The sequence below is a fragment of the Hordeum vulgare genome, chromosome 3H (genome assembly GCF_904849725.1).
Source record: "Hordeum vulgare subsp. vulgare chromosome 3H, MorexV3_pseudomolecules_assembly, whole genome shotgun sequence".
Taxonomy (NCBI): Eukaryota; Viridiplantae; Streptophyta; class Magnoliopsida; order Poales; family Poaceae; genus Hordeum; species Hordeum vulgare.
The window spans coordinates 478,407,339-478,429,623 of record NC_058520.1 but is presented as its reverse complement, the minus strand read 5'-3'; the positions used below and the strand labels follow the sequence as shown (position 1 = coordinate 478,429,623).

General features: G+C 44.3%; 1 protein-coding gene across 1 annotated transcript; it reads right to left on the bottom strand.

Moving 5' to 3' along the window:
- Nucleotides 1-1,584: 1,584 nt before the first annotated feature.
- On the bottom strand, nt 1,585-2,680 carry LOC123440235 (profilin-2-like). Its single transcript, XM_045116805.1, has 3 exons — nt 2,390-2,680; nt 2,163-2,300; nt 1,585-2,065 (listed from the first exon to the last, which is right to left on the bottom strand). Exons 1-3 carry the CDS (start codon nt 2,510-2,512, stop codon nt 1,931-1,933), a joined length of 396 nt encoding a protein of 131 aa, XP_044972740.1. The 5' UTR covers nt 2,513-2,680; the 3' UTR covers nt 1,585-1,930.
- Between the last annotated feature and the right edge of the window lie 19,605 nt (nt 2,681-22,285).

Here is a 22,285-nt window from a genome sequence, read left to right as displayed (position 1 = left end):
TTTTAATTTAATGGATGTTTATTGCAATTCATATCGTCGACAGAAAAAGAGAAAAAAAGGATCGTACACTACAGATTAAGTTTGCACCAAAAATAATATTTAAGAAGTATTCAACAGCTAAAAATAACATCCTATTTAGATTCTACATATTTTTTAATCAAATTTCATATATAACATGTTAAAATCGGAGTTATGGTTTAAAAGATATGGATAATTTTGTTTTAGATAAAGTTTGGATTGATTAACTGAAAAGTTAGGGTTTTTTTGTTAAAATACGGAGGGCGGGTTGATTACCTGAAACATCAGGGGGGTTTCTGAACAACGCAAAAAAAGATTCGTTTTCTGACTTAAATCCGGACTGCGGGTTGATTACCTGAAACATGAGGGGGTTCTCTGAAACATTCAAAAAATAATTTGTTTTCTGACTTAAATTCAGACTGCGGGTTGATTTCAGAAAATGTCCGGGGCTTTTTTGTAAAAGTGGCACGACGGGCGACAGAAGCGATCGACGCTTTATTATTAGGGAGAGATTTAAGCCGGTCGTGCGTTTAATATGACTACAACTTTGATCCCATCTCATCAACCGAAGGTTAGTTATAATAAAATCTATACCTACTAATAAATGAAATAGGTTTCCTCTAAAAAAAATGAAATATGTATTCTTAGTCCGTCATGCTATTTTATAAAAAAAAACCTTTGATGTTTCTGACATTAACCGGCAGTACATATTAAATGTTTTTTAAATACTCATATCTTTTAAACCGTAACTTCAAATTTAACATGTTATATATGAATTTTAATTAAAAAAAATATAGAATCTGAATATGATATTATTTTACTTGTTAACAATTTAAAAAATATTATATAGGATGCAATCTTAATCAATAATGTATTACCCGTCTTTCTTTCATACGGGCACTATTGGATTATGAATGAACATCTCAGCAAAATCGGGATTAGAGACAAAATTAAAGATTACTTCACCATTTCTTTATACGTATTAAATCTACATTCAAGCCATATTAAAATAAAAGATCCATGAAATCTTGAACTGTGTTTTTGTATGCTAAGATCTTTGTTTGGATCGTAGCTACAAATGTTTAAATTATAGACCACTTTTTGTTAATTAAGAGTGTGTGGTGTTCTTTTTCCCGTTGCAACGCACGGGTCCTTTTGCTAGTTATTATAAAAAACATTCTTATACTATTATGGAACAGGGGAAACAATTGTTCGTTTGCTCTGCTCTTCTGGATCAAACAAATTGTTCGATGTGGCTCCTCCCCCTGTCGGACTTTAGTTTGATATTGGTGTCCAAAGAAAAAGGATATGGCTAAGCCCAATTATGATTTTGTGTGCATCAAATTTAAGTAGATCCTTTAGGGGGATATCATTTTTTTAAACTGGAAAATAAACATGTTTTTTTTTTCTTGAAATGAACCTGCAAGAGCTGAATATTTTTTTTGAGGGTTGCAAGAGCTGAATAGGAACGATGTATATGGAGTCGAAGCAGGCAACAGGATCAGGTTGAAAAAAAAAAAGCAGACCACGCGATCGAATACACATATATATATATATTCTCGTATATTGCAAAACCAATGGCAATCACATATATATTATATTGTTCCGGATCCACAACTGAAAGGGCAACCCAAATGACCAAAACGAATCGTACGCAAGAGAAAGAAAATCAAAATTATTAGCCGAAACGAAACGGCTCCATCATCAAGAAACAAGGGAAAAATAAATATCGCGGATCAATCAAGAGGGGTGGTAATCGGCGCCGGGACAGTGAAGGAGGAGGATTCGAAAGAAGCTGAACCACAATCCCATATGCGTGCGCATGCAGTGGCCAAAAAACGCGTGGAGATCTACTGTATCTTTCGGTTGGTGGTAGTATTGTTGTTGCTGCGCCATGGCGTGATCTCGTCGTCTACATGCCCTGCTCTACGAGGTAGTCGCCCAGCCTCTCCACCACCATGTTGCACTGCCCCGGGGTCATGGGCTCGTCGTAGATGCCGATCACCAGCGCCTGCCCGGTCTTCTTCAGGGTGATGCCTCCCGAGCCCTGCGATCACGGAAAGGAACGGATCCGATCCGACGGCGGTTTTACGTCTCGTTTGGTCATGTAATGGCAGAGATGGGTTGGTCTGGTGGATCGTTACCTTCTTGCCGCGGATAACGGCGCCAGGTTCGCCTTGGATGACCATGTACTTGGCGGATCCGAGCAGCAGCCCGGTCGGGGCCAGGGTCCCCGGCTCGTCGAAGTCCTTCATGATGTTGGTCATCTCCTCCGGCTTGAACTGGATCACGCGCGCATGCAACATGTCAAGCAGAGATCGGTGGCGCATGACTCATGCAGGCGCGAAATAGCTATTGTTATCTTACGTACCGACGGGAAGTCGGCGCTCTGGGCCCAGACGGTGCCGTCGTGTCCGAGGATGGCGGCGGAGGCGAGGTGGTGGCCCTCGATGTCGCACATCAGGTGCTCGTCGACGTAAGTCTGCCACGACATCTTCGCCTTCCCCGGCGGTGCTCCGGCAAGGAAACGGGGTCGGTCGGTCTCTCTCGCTGCTGCTGCGGCGGCGGCTTGTTGCGGTGGCGATCGAGGCGTACGTGGCCGGCGGTGGGTGTGCAATCGCGGGGGGCAGAAGCGGTATAAATAGGGCGGGAGAGGAGGAGGTGAAGGTCTGGAGGATCCTTCCCCGCTGGCTGCTGCTTCGTCCCAACCGCCCGTCCATCATGAGTTCGCCCTTCAACTTCGCGCCTCCGTTGGTGCGCTGCCGCCCATGCGCCACGAGATGGCCGTACGTCGCACACGCCCCTGGATTCCGCCGCAATTTCGGCCCTGCCATTGTTGAACTCGCGAAAGGAAAGGGCTGCAATTTGCAATAAGCGTGGGCACAATCGTAAATTTTTGTAACTAAGGTAATGATGATTATTTTTTTCTTTAGGGTACTAGTAATAATACCCTCATAAGAAAAAAGGGAATACTAGGTCTTTTTAGGGGGGAAAGGGTACTTTTTCCTAGTACTAACGTGATTGAGTAATAAGGTATGGACCCCCAGCCAGTGAGTTGAGCCGGCAACATTGGCTGTACACTGGGCCTGCAGTTCGTACTGCCGATGGACTGGTGTGGGCCAGCCGAATATTGCTTTCCACCACCCCCACTCTGGCCGAAAGCGGCCGCGAAGCTTTCTTGGGCTTCCAAACACATACATTGATGTCAAACCAGTTTATTCTCATCAGAACATGTTAATAGTATAGCCAACTATGGCCTATATGATGTTGTTATGTCATATACTTTCTTTATTTTTAAATATAAGTCTTTTAAAAGATTTTACTATGAACAACATATAGAATAACTGGATGAATTTACATCTTAAAATATATACATGTGTATGTGGTTTATAGTAGAATCTTTTAAAAGATTTATATTTAGAAACGGGGGAGTATATAGTTACTATCTTTAGTTACTAATACAATCATAGAGATCTAGGGATACATGCATGCCTTATACTCCATCCGTTCGTAAATATAAGTCTTTTTAAAGATTTCACTAGGAGACTACATATGGATGTATATAGACATACTTTAGAGTGTACATTCATTCATTTTGCTTCGTATGTAGTTCTTAATGAAATTTTTTTAAAGACTTATATTTAGGAACGGAGAGAGTAAATTGGAAAGGAGATAGTATTGCTTTTCTTCACCTTCTTTCAATCTTTTTCTTTATATTTATTGTATTTGCTTAGAAACACGCATACAATGAGGCTTTGCATGAGGCTGGTCATAATACACTCTAAGATAACTTTGCTTGTGTGGCGGCAAATAATAAAAAAATGTGTTTATAATAACATAATATGTTACCATCACATAACAATTCTAAAAGCAAAATGAGCCTACAAGTTAATAAATATAATCACCTATGACACTACCTCCATGTTACACTTTATTATAAAAATAGTAATATAGTCCAGGTCATATGCATTGCACTAGTGTAGGTTACTCCTCACTATGACTAGCATGAGAGCTCACTCCCTCACTTTTTTGTTTCTTTTTTCCACATAGGAAAAACTGCCATATAAACGGGTTATAAGTCCACTATTGTCATTGCTCTCATATAAGCGCAATCTCTTTTCCGGTCCCTATAGTCGTACTTATTACTCCGTACATCTTTTCTTAGTGTACTACTTCCCCTCTAGTGATCTAAATGCTTTTATACTTTCTTATGGATTAAGTGATATTTATTATTATAGTAGACTATCTATTGGCAAACCTAGACATCATCAAAGACTAAGATTTTTCTCGGCACCATCTAAATCAGGACATAAACTCATTGGATTGATAGCCAATCTTGTATTCTTACGTCAAGCTTCATCATCTTCTTGTGTTACACCTTTTGTAAACAACATCGCGGACAAGGCTACAATCAAAACAAACGGGTACATGAGAAATGAGAATATCATCTGCATACAAGATGTTTTTCCTCTCCGACATGATATATTTCCTCAAAGGCGCGGTTGACATTGAGTGATCTTTAATACACGACTTGCCAGAATCACATGAATTTAAGATGTATAAATTGCATCGTCATATTTGTCTAGCAAATATTTTTATTTCAATGTCTTTACAGTTATTTTACTCATAAAATAAATAAAAATTACAGCCAAAGCTATGTGATGAAGACTAGAGTAAGTGAAGTGCACCTTGGGAAAGAGGGAGTATCATTTTTGCATGACCACATGACCTGAAGTGAACTCGTGTATTTATTAAAGCCAAAGGCATGGAGTGCAAAGAACAAAAGAACTCAATGTTGTCAAATCCCGCCTAAACGAATCTTGCTCCCACAGAAGTGACATTGGAGTTCGTCGCATTGATAACCATAGCACAAAAAGAGGTACCCGCAAACCAATTTTCTTCCCACAACTTTAATTATTCCCCATTTTTAATGTGAAAGAAACAAGCCTAATTGAAGGAAGGATTATTTAACATGCATGAGACCCTTCCAAATGAGTCTGCAAGCACAATTGCTCCCTAGGGTGGTTTTCATAATTGACCACACCATATGCATCATTGGACTAATGTGTTTTCCAAGTATATTTCAGAAAAGTTAAAAAGATGATATGGCTTAAGGTTTATGTGAAGATACCCCTTGATGCAAGAAAGGAATGATATTGGCTCAAGCTTCAAGCTAGAAGACTCTTCATTTTATATTTGTGAGAAATCACTTTTGAGTCCATAAGAAAGCCAAAACTATTAAAAGGGGGTGAGGTAGTAAAATGAACTGATTGCTCAAATGCTTAAAGTTAGCCACCAAAACACTCAGTCATTTTTCCCACATATCTACTCTCTCAAGTTCCACATTCACAAATTCGGTGCCACCAACATTGCCATATCGGACCCACCGAGTTTAAACCTCAGACAGAACCCTAGCTATTCCCACCAAATCGGTGCAACCGAAACTGCATCAGTGCTACCGAGTTTAGGTGATCAACATTCTGTTGCCTCAATACACAAAATCAGAATTTCCGAGTTTGAGTATCGGTGCCACCGAGTTTGGCCATATGACCGTTAGTCACTCTTTCGGTGCCACCAAGTTATATATATCGGTCTCACCGAGAATCAAAAGTTCACCAATTTAGTGCTAATCGATACCACCGAGTTGTCCACTTCGGTGTCATCGAGTTTGCTCTTTTGTGTGTAACGGTTGGATTTTTGTTGCTGCCTATATATACCCCTTCACCCACCTCTCATTCGTGGAAGAAGCACTCAGAACACACGCTTCATTTCCAGATACATTTTCTGAGAGAGAACCACCTAATCATGTGTTGAGACCAAGATATTGTTGGGGAACGTCGCATGGGAAACAAAAAAAATCCTACACACACGCAATGCCTATCCATGGTGATGATCATCTACGAGAGGGGAGAGTGCATCTACATACCCTTGTAGATCGCTAAGCTGGAGCGTATATAACGCGGTTGATGTAGTGGAACATCTTCGCGATCTAAATCACAGCCTGTTCCGCGATCTCATCACGATCAGTCCCACGATCCCATCACGATCCATCCCGATCTAATGTCGAACGGACGGCACCTCCGCGTTCAGCACACGTACAGCTCGATGAAGATCTCCGCCTTCTTGATCCAGCAAGAGGGGCGGAGAGGTAGATGAGTTCTCCAGCACGGCGGCGGCGTGGTGGTGGTCGTGGAACTATTCCAGAAGGGCTTCGCCTAAGCACCGCTGAAACTAGACTAGAGGAGAAACATATATATAGAGAGAGGGCAACACGTGGTTGATTTGTTGTGTCTCAAAAACCATTTATGTCTCTAGTATATGTAGGAGGGAGGGAGAGGAGGATGCAGCCTCAAACCCTCAAGGTTTGGCCGAAATTGGAGGTGGAAAAAGTCCACCTCCCACAAGGGAGGTGGACTACTTTGGGAGGACTCTTCCTTCCTTTCCTTTTAAAGGACTTTTGCCTTTTATCTCAACTTCTAGACGCATGGGACTTTTGAGAGAGGCTTCGACCAGCCCACCAGGGGCTAGTCCACCTCCTCTCATAGCCCATGAGGCTCTTGGGTCGTCACACCCCTCCCGGTGGTCCCCCGGTACCCTCGCGGCACTCCTGGTACACTACTGATGAGCTCGAAACTTTTTCGATGACCAAAAAAGGACTTCCTATATATCAATCTTTACCTCCTAACCATTCTGGAGCTCCCTGTGATGTCCCGGATCTCACCCGGTACTCTAAACAACCTTCGGTCACCAGCACCTATAACTCAACTATACTGAAATGTCACTGAACCTTAAGTGTGCAGACCCTGCGAGTTCGAGAACTATGCAGACATGACCGAGACACCTCTACGGTCAATAACCGATAGCGGGACCTGGATGCCTATATTGGTTCCTACATATTCTACGAAGATCTTTATCGGTTGAACGTCTATGTCAAGGATTCAGTTAATCTCGTATATTGTTCCTTTTGTCCTTCGGTATGTTACTTGCCCGAGATTCGATCGTCGGTATCTCCATACCTAGTTCAATCTCGTTACTAGTAAGTCTCTTTACTCGTTCAGTAATACAAGATCCTGTGACTAACTCTTTATCCACATTGTTAGCAAGGCTTATTGTGATGTTGCATTACCGAGTGGGCCCCGAGATACGGAGTGACAAATCCCAGTCTCGATTCATGCCAACCCAACAAACACCTTGGAAGATACCTCTAGAGCACCTTTATAGTCACCCAGTTACGTTGCGATGTTTGATACACACAAGGTATTTCTCCGGTGTCCGGGAGTTGCATGACCTCATGGTCATAGGAACAAATACATTGACATGCAGAAAATAGTAGCAATAAACTGACACGATCATATGCTACGTTCATAGCTTGGGTCTTGTCCATCACATCATTCTCCTAATGATGTGATCACGTTATCAGGTGACAACACTTGTCTATGGTTAGGAAACCTTAACCATCTTTGATCAACGAGCTAGGCAACTAGAGGCTTACTAGGGAAAGTGTTTTGTCTATGTATCCACATATGTATTTGAGTTTCCAATCAATACAATTATAGCATGGATAATGAACGATTATCATGAACAAGGAAATATAATAATAACCAATTTATTATTGCTTCTAGGGCATATTTCCAACAGTCTCCCACTTGCACTAGAGTCAATAATCTAGTTCACATCACTATGTGATTTTGATGAATCTAACACCCATACAATTGTGGGGTTTGATCATGTATTACTTGTGAGAGAGGTTTTGGTCAACGCGTGTGAACCTTTCAGAAATGAGTGTGCTTTACAAATCTTTATGTCATCATGTAGGTGCTGCTACCAACGTGCCATTTTGGAACTATTCCAAATGACTGCTCCACTATACGAATCCGGTTTACTACTCAGATTTTTTCGGATTAGTGTCAAAGCTTGCATCGACGTAACCCTTTATGATGAACTCTTTTAACACCCCATAATCGAGAAATTTTTTCCTTAGTCCACTAGTTACTAAGCATAACTTTTGACCGTTGTCCAGTAATCCACTCGTGGATCACTTTCGTAACCCTTGACAAATTCATGGCTAGGCACACATCGGGTGCGGTACACAACATATCATACTCTAGAGCCTACGACTAATGCATAGGGGACGACCTTAGTCCTTTCTCATTCTTCTGTCGTGGTCGGGTTTTGAGTCTTACTCAAATCCACACCTTACAACACAGCCAAGAACTCCTTCTTTGCCGATCTATTTTGAAATCCTTCAAAAACTTGTCAAGGCATGCATTCAATTGAAAGTTTTATCAAGTGTCTTGATCTATCTCTATAGATCTTGATGCTCAATGTTCAAGTAGCTTAATCCAGGTTTTCCTTCGAAAAACACTTTTTCAAACAACCCTATAAGCTTTCCAGAAATTTTACATTATTTCTGATCAACAATATGTCAACCACATATACTCATCAAAAATTCTATAGTGCTCCCACTCACTTCCTTGGAAATACAAGTTTCTCAGAAACTTTGTATAAACCCAAAAGCTTGGATCATCTTATCTAAGCGCATATTCCAACTCCGAGATTCTTACTTTAGTCGTTAGAAGGACCGCTAGAGCTTGCATACTTGTTAGCATCCTTAGGATCGACAAAACCTTCTGGTTGTATCACATACAACCTTTCCTCAACGAAACCGTCGAGGAAACAATGTTTTGACATCCATCTGCAAGATTTCATAATTTGTAAAATGCAGCAACTGCTAACATAATTCCAACAGACTTTTAGCATCGCTATGAGTGAGAAAGTCTCATCGTAGTAAACTCTTTGAACTTGTCGAAAACCTCTTTACAACAAGTCGGGATTTCTTTAAATGGTGACATTCACCATCACCGTGTGTCTTCCTTTTAAAGATCCATCTATACTCAATAGTCTTACGACCATCAAGTAGTTCTTCCAAAGTCCACACTTTGTTCTAATAAATGGATCCTCCCTCGGATTTCATGGCCTCCAACCATTTGTCGGAATTCGAGCCCACCATCGCTTCTCCATAGCTCGTAGGTTCATTGTTGTCCAGCAACATGACCTCCAAGATAGGATTACCGTGCCACTCTGGAGCAGCGCGTATCCTTGTCGACCTATGAGGTTTGGTAGTGACTTGATCTGAAGCTTCATGATCACCATCATCAACTTCCACTTCAACTGTTGTAGGCTCCACAGGAACCACTTCCTGCGCCTTTCTACCCTCTAGTTAAAGTGATGGTTCAAAACCTCATCAAGTTCCACCATCCTCCCACTCAATTCTTTTCAGAGAAACTTTTTCTCGAGAAATGGCCCGTTTTCCGAAACAAACACTTTGCTTTCGGATCTGATATAGGAGGTATACCCAACTATTTTGGGTATCCTATGAAGATGCATTTATCCGCTTTGGGTTCGATCTTATCAGGCCAAAGCCTTTGGACATAAGCATCATAGCCCCAAACTTTTAAGAAACGACAACTTAGGTTTCTCCAAACCACAGTCCATACGGTGTCATCTCAACAGAACTTACGTGGTGCCCTATTAAAGTGAGTGTTGTTGTCTCCAATGCATAACCCCAAACGATAGTGGTAATTCGATAAGAGTCATCATAATATGCACTGTATCTAATATGGTGTGGCTACGACTTTCGGACACACCATCACACCATGGTGTTCCAGGTGGCATTAGTTGTGAAACAATTTCCACATTGTCTTAATGTGTACCAAACTCGCAACTCAGACATTCATCTCTACGATCATATCGTAGACATTTCATCCTCTTGTCACGACGATCTTCAACTTCACTCTGAAATTACTTGAACCTTTCAATAATTCAGACTTGTGTTTCATCAAGTAAATATACTAGTATCTACTCAAATCATCTGTGAAGTAAGAACATAACAATATCCACTGCGTGCCTAAGCACTCATTGGACTGCATACATCAAAATGTATTACTTCCAACAAGTTACTCTCTTGTTCCCTCTTAATGAAAACGAGGACTTCAGTCATCTTGCCCATGTGGTATAATTTGCATGTCTCGAGTGATTCAAAATCAAGCGAGTCCAAACGATCCATCTGCATGGAGTTTCTTCATGCGTTTACACCAATAGGCATGGTTCGCATGTCTCAAACGATTCAAAAACGAGTGAGTCCAAAGATCCATCAGTATGGAGCTTCTTCATGCGTTTTACACCCATATGACTGAAGTGTCAGTGCCACAACTAAGTGGTACTATCATTACTACTTTGCATCTTTTGGCATCAATATTATGAACATGTGTATTACTACGATCGAGATTCAATGAACCATTCACATTGGTGCATGACCATCGAAGGTATTATTCATGTAAATAGAATAACCTTTTATTCTCTAACTTAAATGAATAACCATATTACAATAAACACGATCCAATCAAGTTCATCCTCAACGCAAACACCAAATAACATTTATTCAGGTTCAGCACTAATCCCGATGGTAGAGGGAGTGTGCGATGTTGATCACATCAACCTTGGAAATGTTGGAAATATGCCCTAGAGGCAATAATAGAATGGTTATTATCATATTTCCTTGTTCATGATAATCGTCTATTGCTCATGCCATAATTGTATTAACAGGAAACTGTGATACATGTGTGAATAAATAGATCACAATGTGTCCCTAGCAAGCCTCTAGTTGGCTAGCTCGTTAGTCAATAGATAATCATGGTTTCCTGATCATGGGCATTAGATGTCATTGATAACGGAATCACATCATTGGGAGAATGATGTGATGGACAAGACCCAATCCTAAGCGTAGCACTAGATCGTATTGTTCGTATGCTAAAGCTTTTCTAATGTCAAGTGTATTTTCCTTCGACCGTGAGATTGTGCAACTCCCGGATACCGTAGGAGTGCTTTGGGTGTATCAAACGTCACAACGTAACTGGGTGACTATAAAGGTGCACTACGGGTACCTCTGAAAGTGTCTGTTGGGTTGGTACGAATCGAGATCGGGATTTGTCACTCCGTGTGACGGAGAGGTATCTCTCGGCCCACTCGATAGAACATCATCATGAGCTCAATCTGACTAAAGGAGTTAGTCACACGATGACGTGCTACGGAACGAGTAAAGAGACTTAACGGTAATGAGATTGAACAAGGTATAGGTATACCAACGATCGAATCTCGGGCAAGTTCTATACCGACAGACAAAGGGAATTGTATACGGGGTTGATTGAATCCTTGACATCGTGGTTCATACGATGAGATCATCGTGGAGCAAGTGGGAGCCACCATGAGTATCCAGACCCCGCTGATGGTTATTGGCCGGAGAGGTGTCTCGGTCATGTCTGCCTGTCTCCCGAACCCGTAGGGTCTACACACTTAAGGTTCGATGACGCTAGGGTTATAGGGAATTGTTATACGAGGTTATCGAAAGTTGTTCGGGGTCCCGGATGAGATCCCTGACGTCACGAGGAGCTCCGAAATAGTCTAGAGGTAAAGATTGATGTATAGGACAGATGGTTTCGGACACTGGAAGTGTTTCGGGCGTCACCAGTAACGTACTGGGACCACCGGGACCACCGGAGGTGGCCCCGGGGGTCCACCGAAAGGGGGCAACGACCCCGGGAGGCTAGATGGGACAAATGCAGGAGGGAACCATCCCCTAGGTGGGCTGGTGTGCCCCCCACACTCAGCCCAAGGCAGAGGAGGTGGAGAGGGGGGTAAACCCTAGGCGCTGGTGGGCCTAAGGCCCACCTAGGGGTGCGCCTCCCCTCCCCCTTGCCCTGGCCGCCGCACCTCCCATTTGGGGGGCTGCCGCACCACCTAGGGTGGGAACCCTACGGGTGGCACCCCCCCTCCCCTCCTCCTATATATAGTAGGCACTTTTGGGCTTTTGGAGACACAGTTTTCCCTCTCCCTCGGCGCAGCCGTGCTCTTCTTTCTCCTCCTCTCTGCTGGTGCTTGGCGAAGCCCTGCCGGGAGACCTCGTCTCTCCATCGACACCACGTCGTCATGCTGCCGGAGATCTTCCTCAACCTCTCCCTCCTCCTTGCTGGATCAAGGTGCGGGAGACATCACCGGGCTGCACGTGTGTTGAACGCGGAGGTGTCGTAGTTCGGCACTAGATCGGAATCACACCGCGATCTGAATCGCCGCGAGTACGACTCCATCAACCGCGTTCTAGTAACGCTTCCGCTTAGCGATCTTCAAAGGTATGAAGATGCTCTCACCCCTCTCCCGTTGTTGGTCTCTCCATAGGAAGATCTGAATATGCATAGGATTTTTTTTTTGAATTTATGCTATGTTACCCAACACTGGCATCCGAGCGAGGTTTTCTATGCGTAGATTCTATGGACGAGTAGAACGCAAAAGGTTGTGGGCGATGATTTGTCAATTACTTGTCGTTACTAGTCTTATTCTTTTCCGGCGGTATTGTGGGATGAAGCGGCCCGGACCGACCTTACACGTACGCTTACGTGAGACTGGTTCCACCGACAGACATGCATATCGTGCATAAAGGTGGCTAGCGTGTGTCTATCTCTCCCACTCTAGTCGGATTGGATTTGATGAAAAGGGTCCTTACGAAGGGTAAATAGCTTTGGCATATCATCGTTGTGGCTGTCACGTAGGTAAGAAGGCGTTCTTGCTAGAAACCCTAATCAGCCACGTAAAGCTTGCAACAACAATTAGAGGATGTCTAACTTGTTTTTGCAAGGTTTGACATGTGATGTGATATGTCCAAAGTTGTGATGTTGCATGTATGATGTATGAGATGATCATGTTATTGTAATAGGTTTCACGACTTGCATGTCGATGAGTATGACAACCGGCAGGAGCCATAGGAGTTGTCTTAATTTATTGTATGAGATGCAACGCCATGTGCTTACTACTTGTACTTCAATGCTAACGGTTAGCTATAGTAGTAGTGATAGTAGTAGTTGGCGTGACGACTTCACGGAGACACAATGATGGAGATCATGATTATGGATATCATGGTGTCACACCGGTGACAATGATGATCATGCGATGCCTCAAGATGGAGATCAAAAGAGCAAAGATGATAATGGCCATATCATGTCACTATATGATTGCATTGTGAAGTTTGTCATGTTTTTCATCTTATTGCTTAGAACGACGGTAGCATAATAAGATTATCCCTCTTAAAATTTCGAGAACGTATTCCCCTAAGTGTGCACCGTTGCGAAGGATCGTTGTCTCGAAGCACCACGTGATGATCGGGTGTGATAGATTCTAACGTTCGCATACAACGGGTGTAAGCCAGATTTACACACGCGAAACACCTAGGTTGACTCGACGAGCTTAGCATGTACATACATGACCTCGAATACAAGAGACCTAAAGGTCGAACATGAGTCGTATGGTTGAATACGATCAGCATGAAGTTGCTCACCATGGTGACTGGTCCGTCTCACGTGATGATCGGACACGGGTTAGTCAACATGGATCATGTATCACTTAGATGACTAGAGGGATGTCGATTTAAGTGGGAGTTCCTACTTAATTTGATTAAATGAACTTAATTGTCATGAACTTAGTCTAAAAGTTGTCTTTATAAATATTGTAGATGGCCAACGTCAACCTCAATTTCAACGCATTCCTAGAGAAAAACAAGCTAAAAGATAATGGTAGCAACTATGCGGACTGGGTTCGCGACTTGAAGCTCATCCTTGAAGCAGCTAAAAAGGCTTATGTCCTTGATGCGCCGCTAGGTGACCCTCCCGCTCCCGCAGCAGCCCAGGACATTCTGAACGTCTGGCAAACGCGGAGTGATGACTACTCTGTGGTTAGGTGTGGCATGTTATACAGTTTAGAAACGGGGCTCCAAAGGCGTTTTGAGCAACACGGTGCATATGAGATGTTCCAAGAGCTGAAGCTAGCTTTTCAAGCTCATGCCCGTGTCGAGAGATATGAAGTCTCCGACAGGTTCTTTAGCTGTAAGATGGAGGAGAACAGTTCTGTCAGTGAGCACATACTCAAAATGTCTAGGTTACACGGTCGTCTGACTTCACTTGGAGTGGAACTTCCGGATGATGCTATAATTGACAGAATCCTCCAGTCTCTCCCACCAAGCTACACAGGTTTTGTGCTGAACTACAACATGCAAGGGATGGAGAAGACCATTCCCGAGTTGTACTCGATGTTCAAGTCTGCAGAAGTAGAAATAAAGAAAGAGCATCAAGTGTTGATGGTCAACAAGACCACTAGTTTCAAGAAGGGCAAGGGTAAGAAGAACTTCAAGAAAGACGGCAAAGCCGTTGCCGCGCCTGGTAAGCCAGATGCTGGGAAGAAGAAAAAGAATGGACCCAAGCCTGAGACTGAGTGCTTCTATTGCAAGGGAAAGGGTCACTGGAAGCGGAACTGCCCCAAATACTTAGCGGACAAGAAGGCCGACAATGTTAAAGGTATATGTGATATACATGTTATTGATGTGTACCTTACCAGCGCTCGTAGTAGATCCTAGGTATTTGATACCGGTGCTGTTGCTCACATTTGCAACTCAAAGCAAGAACTGCGGAATAAGCGGAGACTGGCCAATGACGAGGTGACGATGCGCGTCGGGAATGGCTCCAAGGTCGATGTGATCGCCGTCGGCACGCTACCTCTACATCTACCGTCGGGATTAGTTTTAAACCTTAATAATTGTTATTTAGTACCAGCTTTGAGCATAAATATTGTATCAGGGTCTTTCTTAATGCGAGACGGCTACTCATTTAAGTCAGAGAATAATTGTTGTTCTATTTATATGAGTGATATGTTTTATGGTCATGCTCCGTTGGTGAATGGTTTATTCTTGATGAATCTCGATCGTGATGCTACGCATATTCATAGTGTGAGTACCAAAAGATGTAAAGTTGATAATGATAGTCCCACATACTTGTGGCACTGCCGCCTTGGTCATATCGGTGTTAAGCGCATGAAGAAGCTCCATACTGATGGACTATTAGAGTCTCTTGACTTTGAATCATTTGACACATGCGAACCATGCCTCATGGGCAAGATGACTAAGACTCCATTCTCAGGAATAATGGAGAGAGCAACCGACTTATTGGAAATAATACATACTGATGTGTGTGGTCCAATGAACGTTGAAGCTCGCGGCGGCTATCGTTATGTTCTCACTCTCACCGATGATCTGAGTAGGTATGGGTATATCTACTTGATGAAGCACAAATCTGAGACATTTGAAAAGTTCAAGGAATTTCAGAGTGAGGTCGAGAATCAATGTGATAGAAAAATTAAGTGTCTACGATCTGATCGTGGAGGAGAATATTTGAGTCACGATTTTGGCACACACCTAAGGAAGTGTGGAATCGTTTCACAACTAACGCCGCGTGGCACACCGCAACGCAACGGAGTGTCTGAACGTCGTAATCGCACTTTATTAGATATGGTACGATCTATGATGTCTCTTACCGACTTACCGCTATCATTTTGGGGATACGCATTAGAAACTGCAGCATTCACTTTAAATAGGGCACGGTCTAAATCCGTTAAGACGACACCGTATGAACTATGGTTTGGCAAGAAACCTAAGTTGTCGTTTCTTAAAGTTTGGGGCTGCGATGCTTATGTGAAGAAACTTCAACCAGAAAAACTCGAACCCAAAGCGGAGAAATGCGTATTCATAGGATACCCTAAGGAAACTATTGGATATACCTTCTATCTTAGATCCAAAGGTAAAACCTTTGTTGCCAAGAACGGATCCTTTCTAGAGAAAGAGTTTCTCTCGAAAGAAGTAAGTGGGAGGAAGGTAGAACTTGATGAGGTAATTACACCCCCTCTCGAACAGGAAAGTAGCGCAACGCGGGAAGTTTATCATGTGGCGCCTACACCAACTGAAGAGGAAGTTAATGATAATGATCATGAAGCTTCAGATCAAGTGACTACTGAACCGCGAAGGTCCACAAGGGCACGCTCCGCACCAGAGTGGTACGACAACCCTGTGATGGAAATCATGTTGTTAGACAACGGTGAACCTTCGAACTATGAAGAAGCGATGGCGGGCCTGGATTCCAACAAATGGCTTGAAGCTATGAAATCCGAGATAGGATCCATGTATGAGAACAAAGTATGGACTTTGGTGGACTTGCCCGATGACCGGCGAGCCATAGAAAATAAATGGATCTTCAAGAAGAAGATTGATGCGAATGGTAATGTAACCGCTTACAAAGCTCGACTCGTCGCAAAGGGTTTTCGACAAATTCAAGGGATTGACTACGAAGAGACTTTCTCTCCCGTAGCGAAGCTGAAATCAGTCTGAATCATGTTAGCAATTGCCGCCTTTTATGATTATGAAATTTGGCAAATGGACGTCAAAACAGCGTTCCTTAACGGGAACCTTAAGGAAGAGTTATATATGATGCAACCAGAAGGTTTTGTCGACCCTAAGGGTGCTAATAAAGTGTGCAAGCTCCAGCGCTCCATCTATGGGCTGGTGCAAGCATCTCGGAGTTGGAACATTCGCTTTAATGAGGTGATTAAAGCGTTTGGGTTCATACAGGTTTACGGAGAAGCCTGTGTGTACAAGAAAGTGAGTGGGAGCTCTGTAGCTTTCCTCATAATGTATGTGGATGACATATTACTGATGGGGAATAATATAGAGATGTTGGAGATCATAAAGGCCTATTTGAACAAGAGTTTTTAATGAAGGACCTTGGAGAAGCTGCATACATATTAGGCATCAAGATCTATAGAGATAGATCGAGACGCCTCATAGGTCTTTCGCAAAGTACATACCTTGACAAGATATTGAAGAAGTTCAATATGGAAAACTCAAAGAAAGGGTTCTTGCCTGTTTCGCAAGGTATGAGATTGAGTAAGACTCAGTCGCCGACCACGGCAGTAGATAGAGAGAAGATGAGTTCTGCCCCCTACGCTTCAGCCGTAGGCTCTCTTTTGTATGCCATGTTGTGTACCAGACCTGATATAAACCTTGCCATAAGTTTGGTAGGGAGGTACCAAAGTGATCCCGGTATGGAACACTGGACAACAGTCAAGAATATCCTTAAGTACCTGAAAAGAACTAAGGAAATGTTTCTCGTTTATGGAGGTGACGAAGAGCTCGTCGTAAAGGGTTATGTCGACGCTAGCTTCGACACAGATCCGGATGACTCTAAGTCACAGACCGGGTACGTATATGTTTTGAATGGTGGGGTAGTGAGCTGGTGCAGCAGCAAGCAAGAAGTCGTGGCAGCATCTACATCTGAAGCGGAGTACATAGCTGCTTCAGAAGCAGCTCATGAAGGAATTTGGATGAAGGAGCTCATCACCGACCTTGGAGTGGTTCCAAGCGCGTCGGGTCCAATGACACTCTTCTGTGATAACACTAGGGCCATTGCCATAGCCAAGGAGCCGAGGTTTCACCGGAAGACGAAGCACATAAAACGCCGCTACAACTCCATCCAGGACCATGTCCAGAGTGGAGTAATAGAGATTTGTAAAGTACACACGGATCTGAATGTCGCAGACCCGTTGACTAAACCTCTTCCACGAGCAAAACATGATCAACACCATAATGCTATGGGTGTTTGATACATCACAATGTAACTAGATTATTGACTCTAGTGCAAGTGAGAGACTGTTGGAAATATGCCCTAGAGGCAATAATAAAATGGTTATTATCATATTTCCTTGTTCATGATAATCGTCTATTGTTCATGCTATAATTGTATTAACAGGAAACAGTGATACATGTGTGAATAAATAGATCACATTGTGTCCCTAGCAAGCCTCTAGTTGGCTAACTCGTTAGTCAATAGATGATCATGGTTTCCTGGTCATGGGCATTAGATGTCACTGATAACGGGATCACATCATTGGGAGAATGATGTGATGGACAAGACCCAATCCTAAGCGTAGCACTAGATCGTATTGTTCGTATGCTAAAGCTTTTCTAATGTCAAGTGTCTTTTCCTTCGACCGTGAGATTGTGCAACTCCCGGATACCGTAGGAGTACTTTGGGTGTATCAAACATCACAACGTAATTGGGTGACTATAAAGGTGCACTATGGGTACATATGAAAGCGTCTGTTGGGTTGGTACGAATCGAGATCGGGATTTGTCTCTCCGTGTGACGGAGAGGTATCTCTGGGCCCACTCGGTAGAACATCATCATGAGCTCAGTGTGACTAAAGGAGTTAGTCACACGATGACGTGCTACGACGAGTAAAGAGACTTACCAGTAACGACATTGAACAAGGTATAGGTAATCGAATCTCGGGCAAGTTCTATACCAACAAACAAAGGGAATTGTATACGGGATTGATTGAATCCTTGACATCGTGGTTCATCCGATGAGATCATCGTGGAGCAAGACCCCGCTGATGGTTATTGGCCGTAGAGGTGTCTCGGTCATGTCTGCCTGTCTCCCGAACCCGTAGGGTCTACACACTTAAGGTTTGATGACGCTAGGGTTATAGGGAATTGTTATACGAGGTTATCGAAAGTTGTTCGGAGTCCCGGATGAGATCCTGGACGTCACGAGGAGCTCCGGAATGGTCCGGAGGTAAGGATTGATATATAGGACGGATGGTTTCGGACACCGAAAGTGTTTCGGGTGTCATCGGTAATGTACCGGGACCACCGGAGGTGGCCCCGGGGGTCCACCGAAAGGGGGCAACGACCCCGGGAGGCTAGATGGGCCAAGTGCGGGAGGGAACCAGCCCCTAGGTGGGCTGGTGCGCCCCCCACACTCAGCCCAAGGCACAGGAGGTGGAGTGCGGGGGGAAACCCTAGGTGCTGGTAGGCCTAAGGCCCACCTAGGGGTGCGCCACCCCTCCCCTTGCCCTGGCAGCCGCACCTCCCATCTGGGGGGCTGCCGCACCACCTAGGGTGGGAACCCTAGGGGTGGCACCCCCCTCCCCTCCTCCTATATATAGTGGGCACTTTTGGGCTTTTGGAGACACAGTTTTCCCTCTCCCTCGGCGCAGCCCTGCTCTTCTTTCTCCTCCTCTCCTCTGGTGCTTGGCGAAGCCCTGCCGAGAGACCTCGTCTCTCCATCGACACCACGCCGTCGTGCTGCCGGAGATCTTCCCCAACCTCTCCCTCCTCCTTGCTGGATCAAGGTGCGGGAGACGTCACCGGGCTGCACGTGTATTGAACTCGGAGGTGCCATAGTTCGGCACTAGATCGGAATCACACCACGATCTAAATCGCCGCGAGTACGACTCCATCAACCGCGTTCTAGTAACGCTTCCGCTTAGCGATCTTCAAAGGTATGAAGATGCTCTCACCCCTCTCTCGTTGCTGGTCTCTCCATAGGAAGATCTGAATATGCGTAGGAAATTTTTTGAATTTATGCTACGTTACCCAACAGGAAACACTTCCAACACATCGTCACCTCACCTTTAGCTAGTATCCATTTATTCCGCAGCTTTTATTTCGAGTTACTAACACTTAGCAGCCTGAACCAGTATCTAATCCCCCGGTGCTACTAGGAGTACTAGTAAAGTACACATCAAGATCATGTATATCCAATATACTTTCGTTGACTTTGCCAGCCTTCTCATCTACCAAGTAACTAGGGTAGTTCCGTTTCAGTGACCTTTCCCCTCATAATAGAAGCACTCAGTCTCGGGTTTGGGTTCAACCTTGGGTTTCTTTACTAGAGTGGCAACTGGTTTGCCATTTCATAAAGCATCCCTTTTAACCCTTACCCTTCTCGAAACTAGTGGTTCTACTAACCATCAACACTTGACGCTCCTACTTGATTTCTACCTTTGCGGTGTCAAACATCGCAAATAGCTCAAGGATCATCAACTCTATCCTTGATATGTTATAGTTCATCACGAAGATCTGTAGCTTGGTGGCAGTGACTTTGGAGAACTATGTCAATCACTATCTTATCTGAAGATCAACTCCCACTCGATTCAAGCGATTGTAGCACCCAGACAATCTGAGCACATGCTCACCGATTGAGCTTTTCTCCCTTACTTTGTAGGCAAAGAATCATGTCGAAGGTCTCATACCTCTTAACACAGGCACGAGCATGAAATCCCAATTTCATCACTTGGAATATCTCATATGTCTCGTAACGTTCATAACATCTCCGACGCCTTACTTCTAAGCCGTTTTAAGCATTACACACTGAATTATCATGTAGTCATAAAAAATGTGTATGTGAGATGTTCGCAACATCTACACACGACGCTCGGGGTTTAGCACACTGAACGGTGCATTAAGGACATAAGCCTTCTGTGCAGCAATGAGGACAATCCTCAGTTTTGGACCCAGTCCGCATAATTGCTACTATCATCTTCCAACTAAATTTTCTCTAGGAACATATCAAAACAGTAGAGCTACAGCGCAAGCTACAACATAATTTGCAAAGACATTTAACTATGTTCATGATAATGAGTTCAATTAATCATATTACTAGAGAACTCCCACTCAAATAGACATCCCTCTAGTCCTTCGAGTGGCGCATGATCCAAATCCACTAACTCAAGTCCGAGCATCACGTGAGTTGAGTATAGTTTCAGTGTTGAACATCTCCATGTTGATCATATCAACTATATGATTCATGCTCGACCTTTCGGTCTCTTGTGTTCTGAGGCCATGTCTGTACATGCTAGGCTCGTCAAGTTTAAGCCGAGTGTTCCGCGTGTGCAACTGTTTTGCACCCATTGTATGTGAACGTTGAGTCTATCACACCCAATCATCACGTGGTGTCTCGAAATGTCAAACTGTCACAACGGTGCACGGTCGGGGAGAATACAATTTATCTTCAAATTTTAGTGAGATATCACCTTATAATGCTACCGTCGTCCTAAGCAAAATAAGGTGCATAAAAGGATTAACATCACATGCAAATCATAAGTGACATGATATGTGTTGGGTAACGTAGCAAAATTCAAAACATTTCCTATGCCATATCGAGATCTTCCTATGGAGAAACCACCAACGAGAGAGGGGTGAGAGCATCTTCATACCTTTGAAGATCGCTAAGCAGAAGCGTTGCTAGGACGCAGTTCATGGAGTCGTACTCGCTGCGATTCAGATCGCAGTGTGATTCCGATCTAGTGCCGAACCACGGCACCTCCGTGTTCAACACACGTGCAACCCGGTGACGTCTCCCACACCTTGATCCAGCAAGGAGGAGGGAGAGGTTGGGGAAGAGCTCCGATAGCACAACAGCGTGGTGGCGATGGAGCGACGAGGTCTCTCGGCAGGACTTCACCAAGCACCGTGGGAGAGGAGGAAGAAGAAGAGCAGGGTTGCACCGAGAGAGAGATGAAATCGCGTGTCTCCAATGGCCAAAACCCCCACTATATATAAGGGAAAGGGGAGGGTGGCGCCCCCCTTAGGGTTCCCACCCCCAAGGGGTGCGGCTGCCCTAGATGGGGGGAGGAGGTGGCGGCCAGGAGGGGAGGAGGGGGTGGCGCACCCCCTGGTGGGCCTAAGGCCCACCTGACATAGGGTTCCCCCCTTCTCTCTCTTGGCGCCTTGGGCTGGGTGTGGGGGCACACCATTCCACCTAGGGACTGGTTCCCTCTCACACTTGGCCCATGTAGCCTCCTGGGGCTGGTGGCCCCTCCCGATGGGCCCCCGGAACCCTTCCGGTGGTCCCGGCACTTTGTCGGTGGTGCCCGAAACATTTCAGGCGTCGAAACACATCCATCTTATATATCAATCTTTACCTCCGGATCATTCCAGAGCTCCTCGTGACGTATGGGATCTCATCCAGGACTCCGAAAAACCTTCAATAACCTCGAATAACAATTCCCTATAACCCTAGCGTCATCGAACCTTAAGTGTGTAGACCCTACGGGTTCGGGAGGCATGCAGACTTGACCGAGACACCTCTCCGACCAATAACCATCAGCGGGGTCTGGATACCCATGGTGGATCCCACATGTTCCATGATGATCTCATCGGATGAACCATGATGTCAAGTATTCAATCAATCCCGTATACAATTCCCTTTGTTTGTCGGTATAGAACTTGCCCGAGATTCGATCGTCGGTATCCTTATACCTTGTTCAATCTCGTTACCGTAAGTCTCTTTACTCGTTCCATAGCACATCATCCCGTGACTAACTCCTTAGTCACACTATGCTCATTATGATGATGTTCTACCGAGTGGGCCCAGAGATACCTCTCCGTCACACGGAGTGACAAATCCTGATCTTGATTCGTGCCAACCCAACATACACTTTCGGAGATACCTGTAGTGCACCTTTATAGTCACCCAGTTACGTTGTGACGTTTGATACACCCAAAGCACTCCTACGGTATCCGGGAGTTGCACAATCTCACGGTCGAAGGAAAATA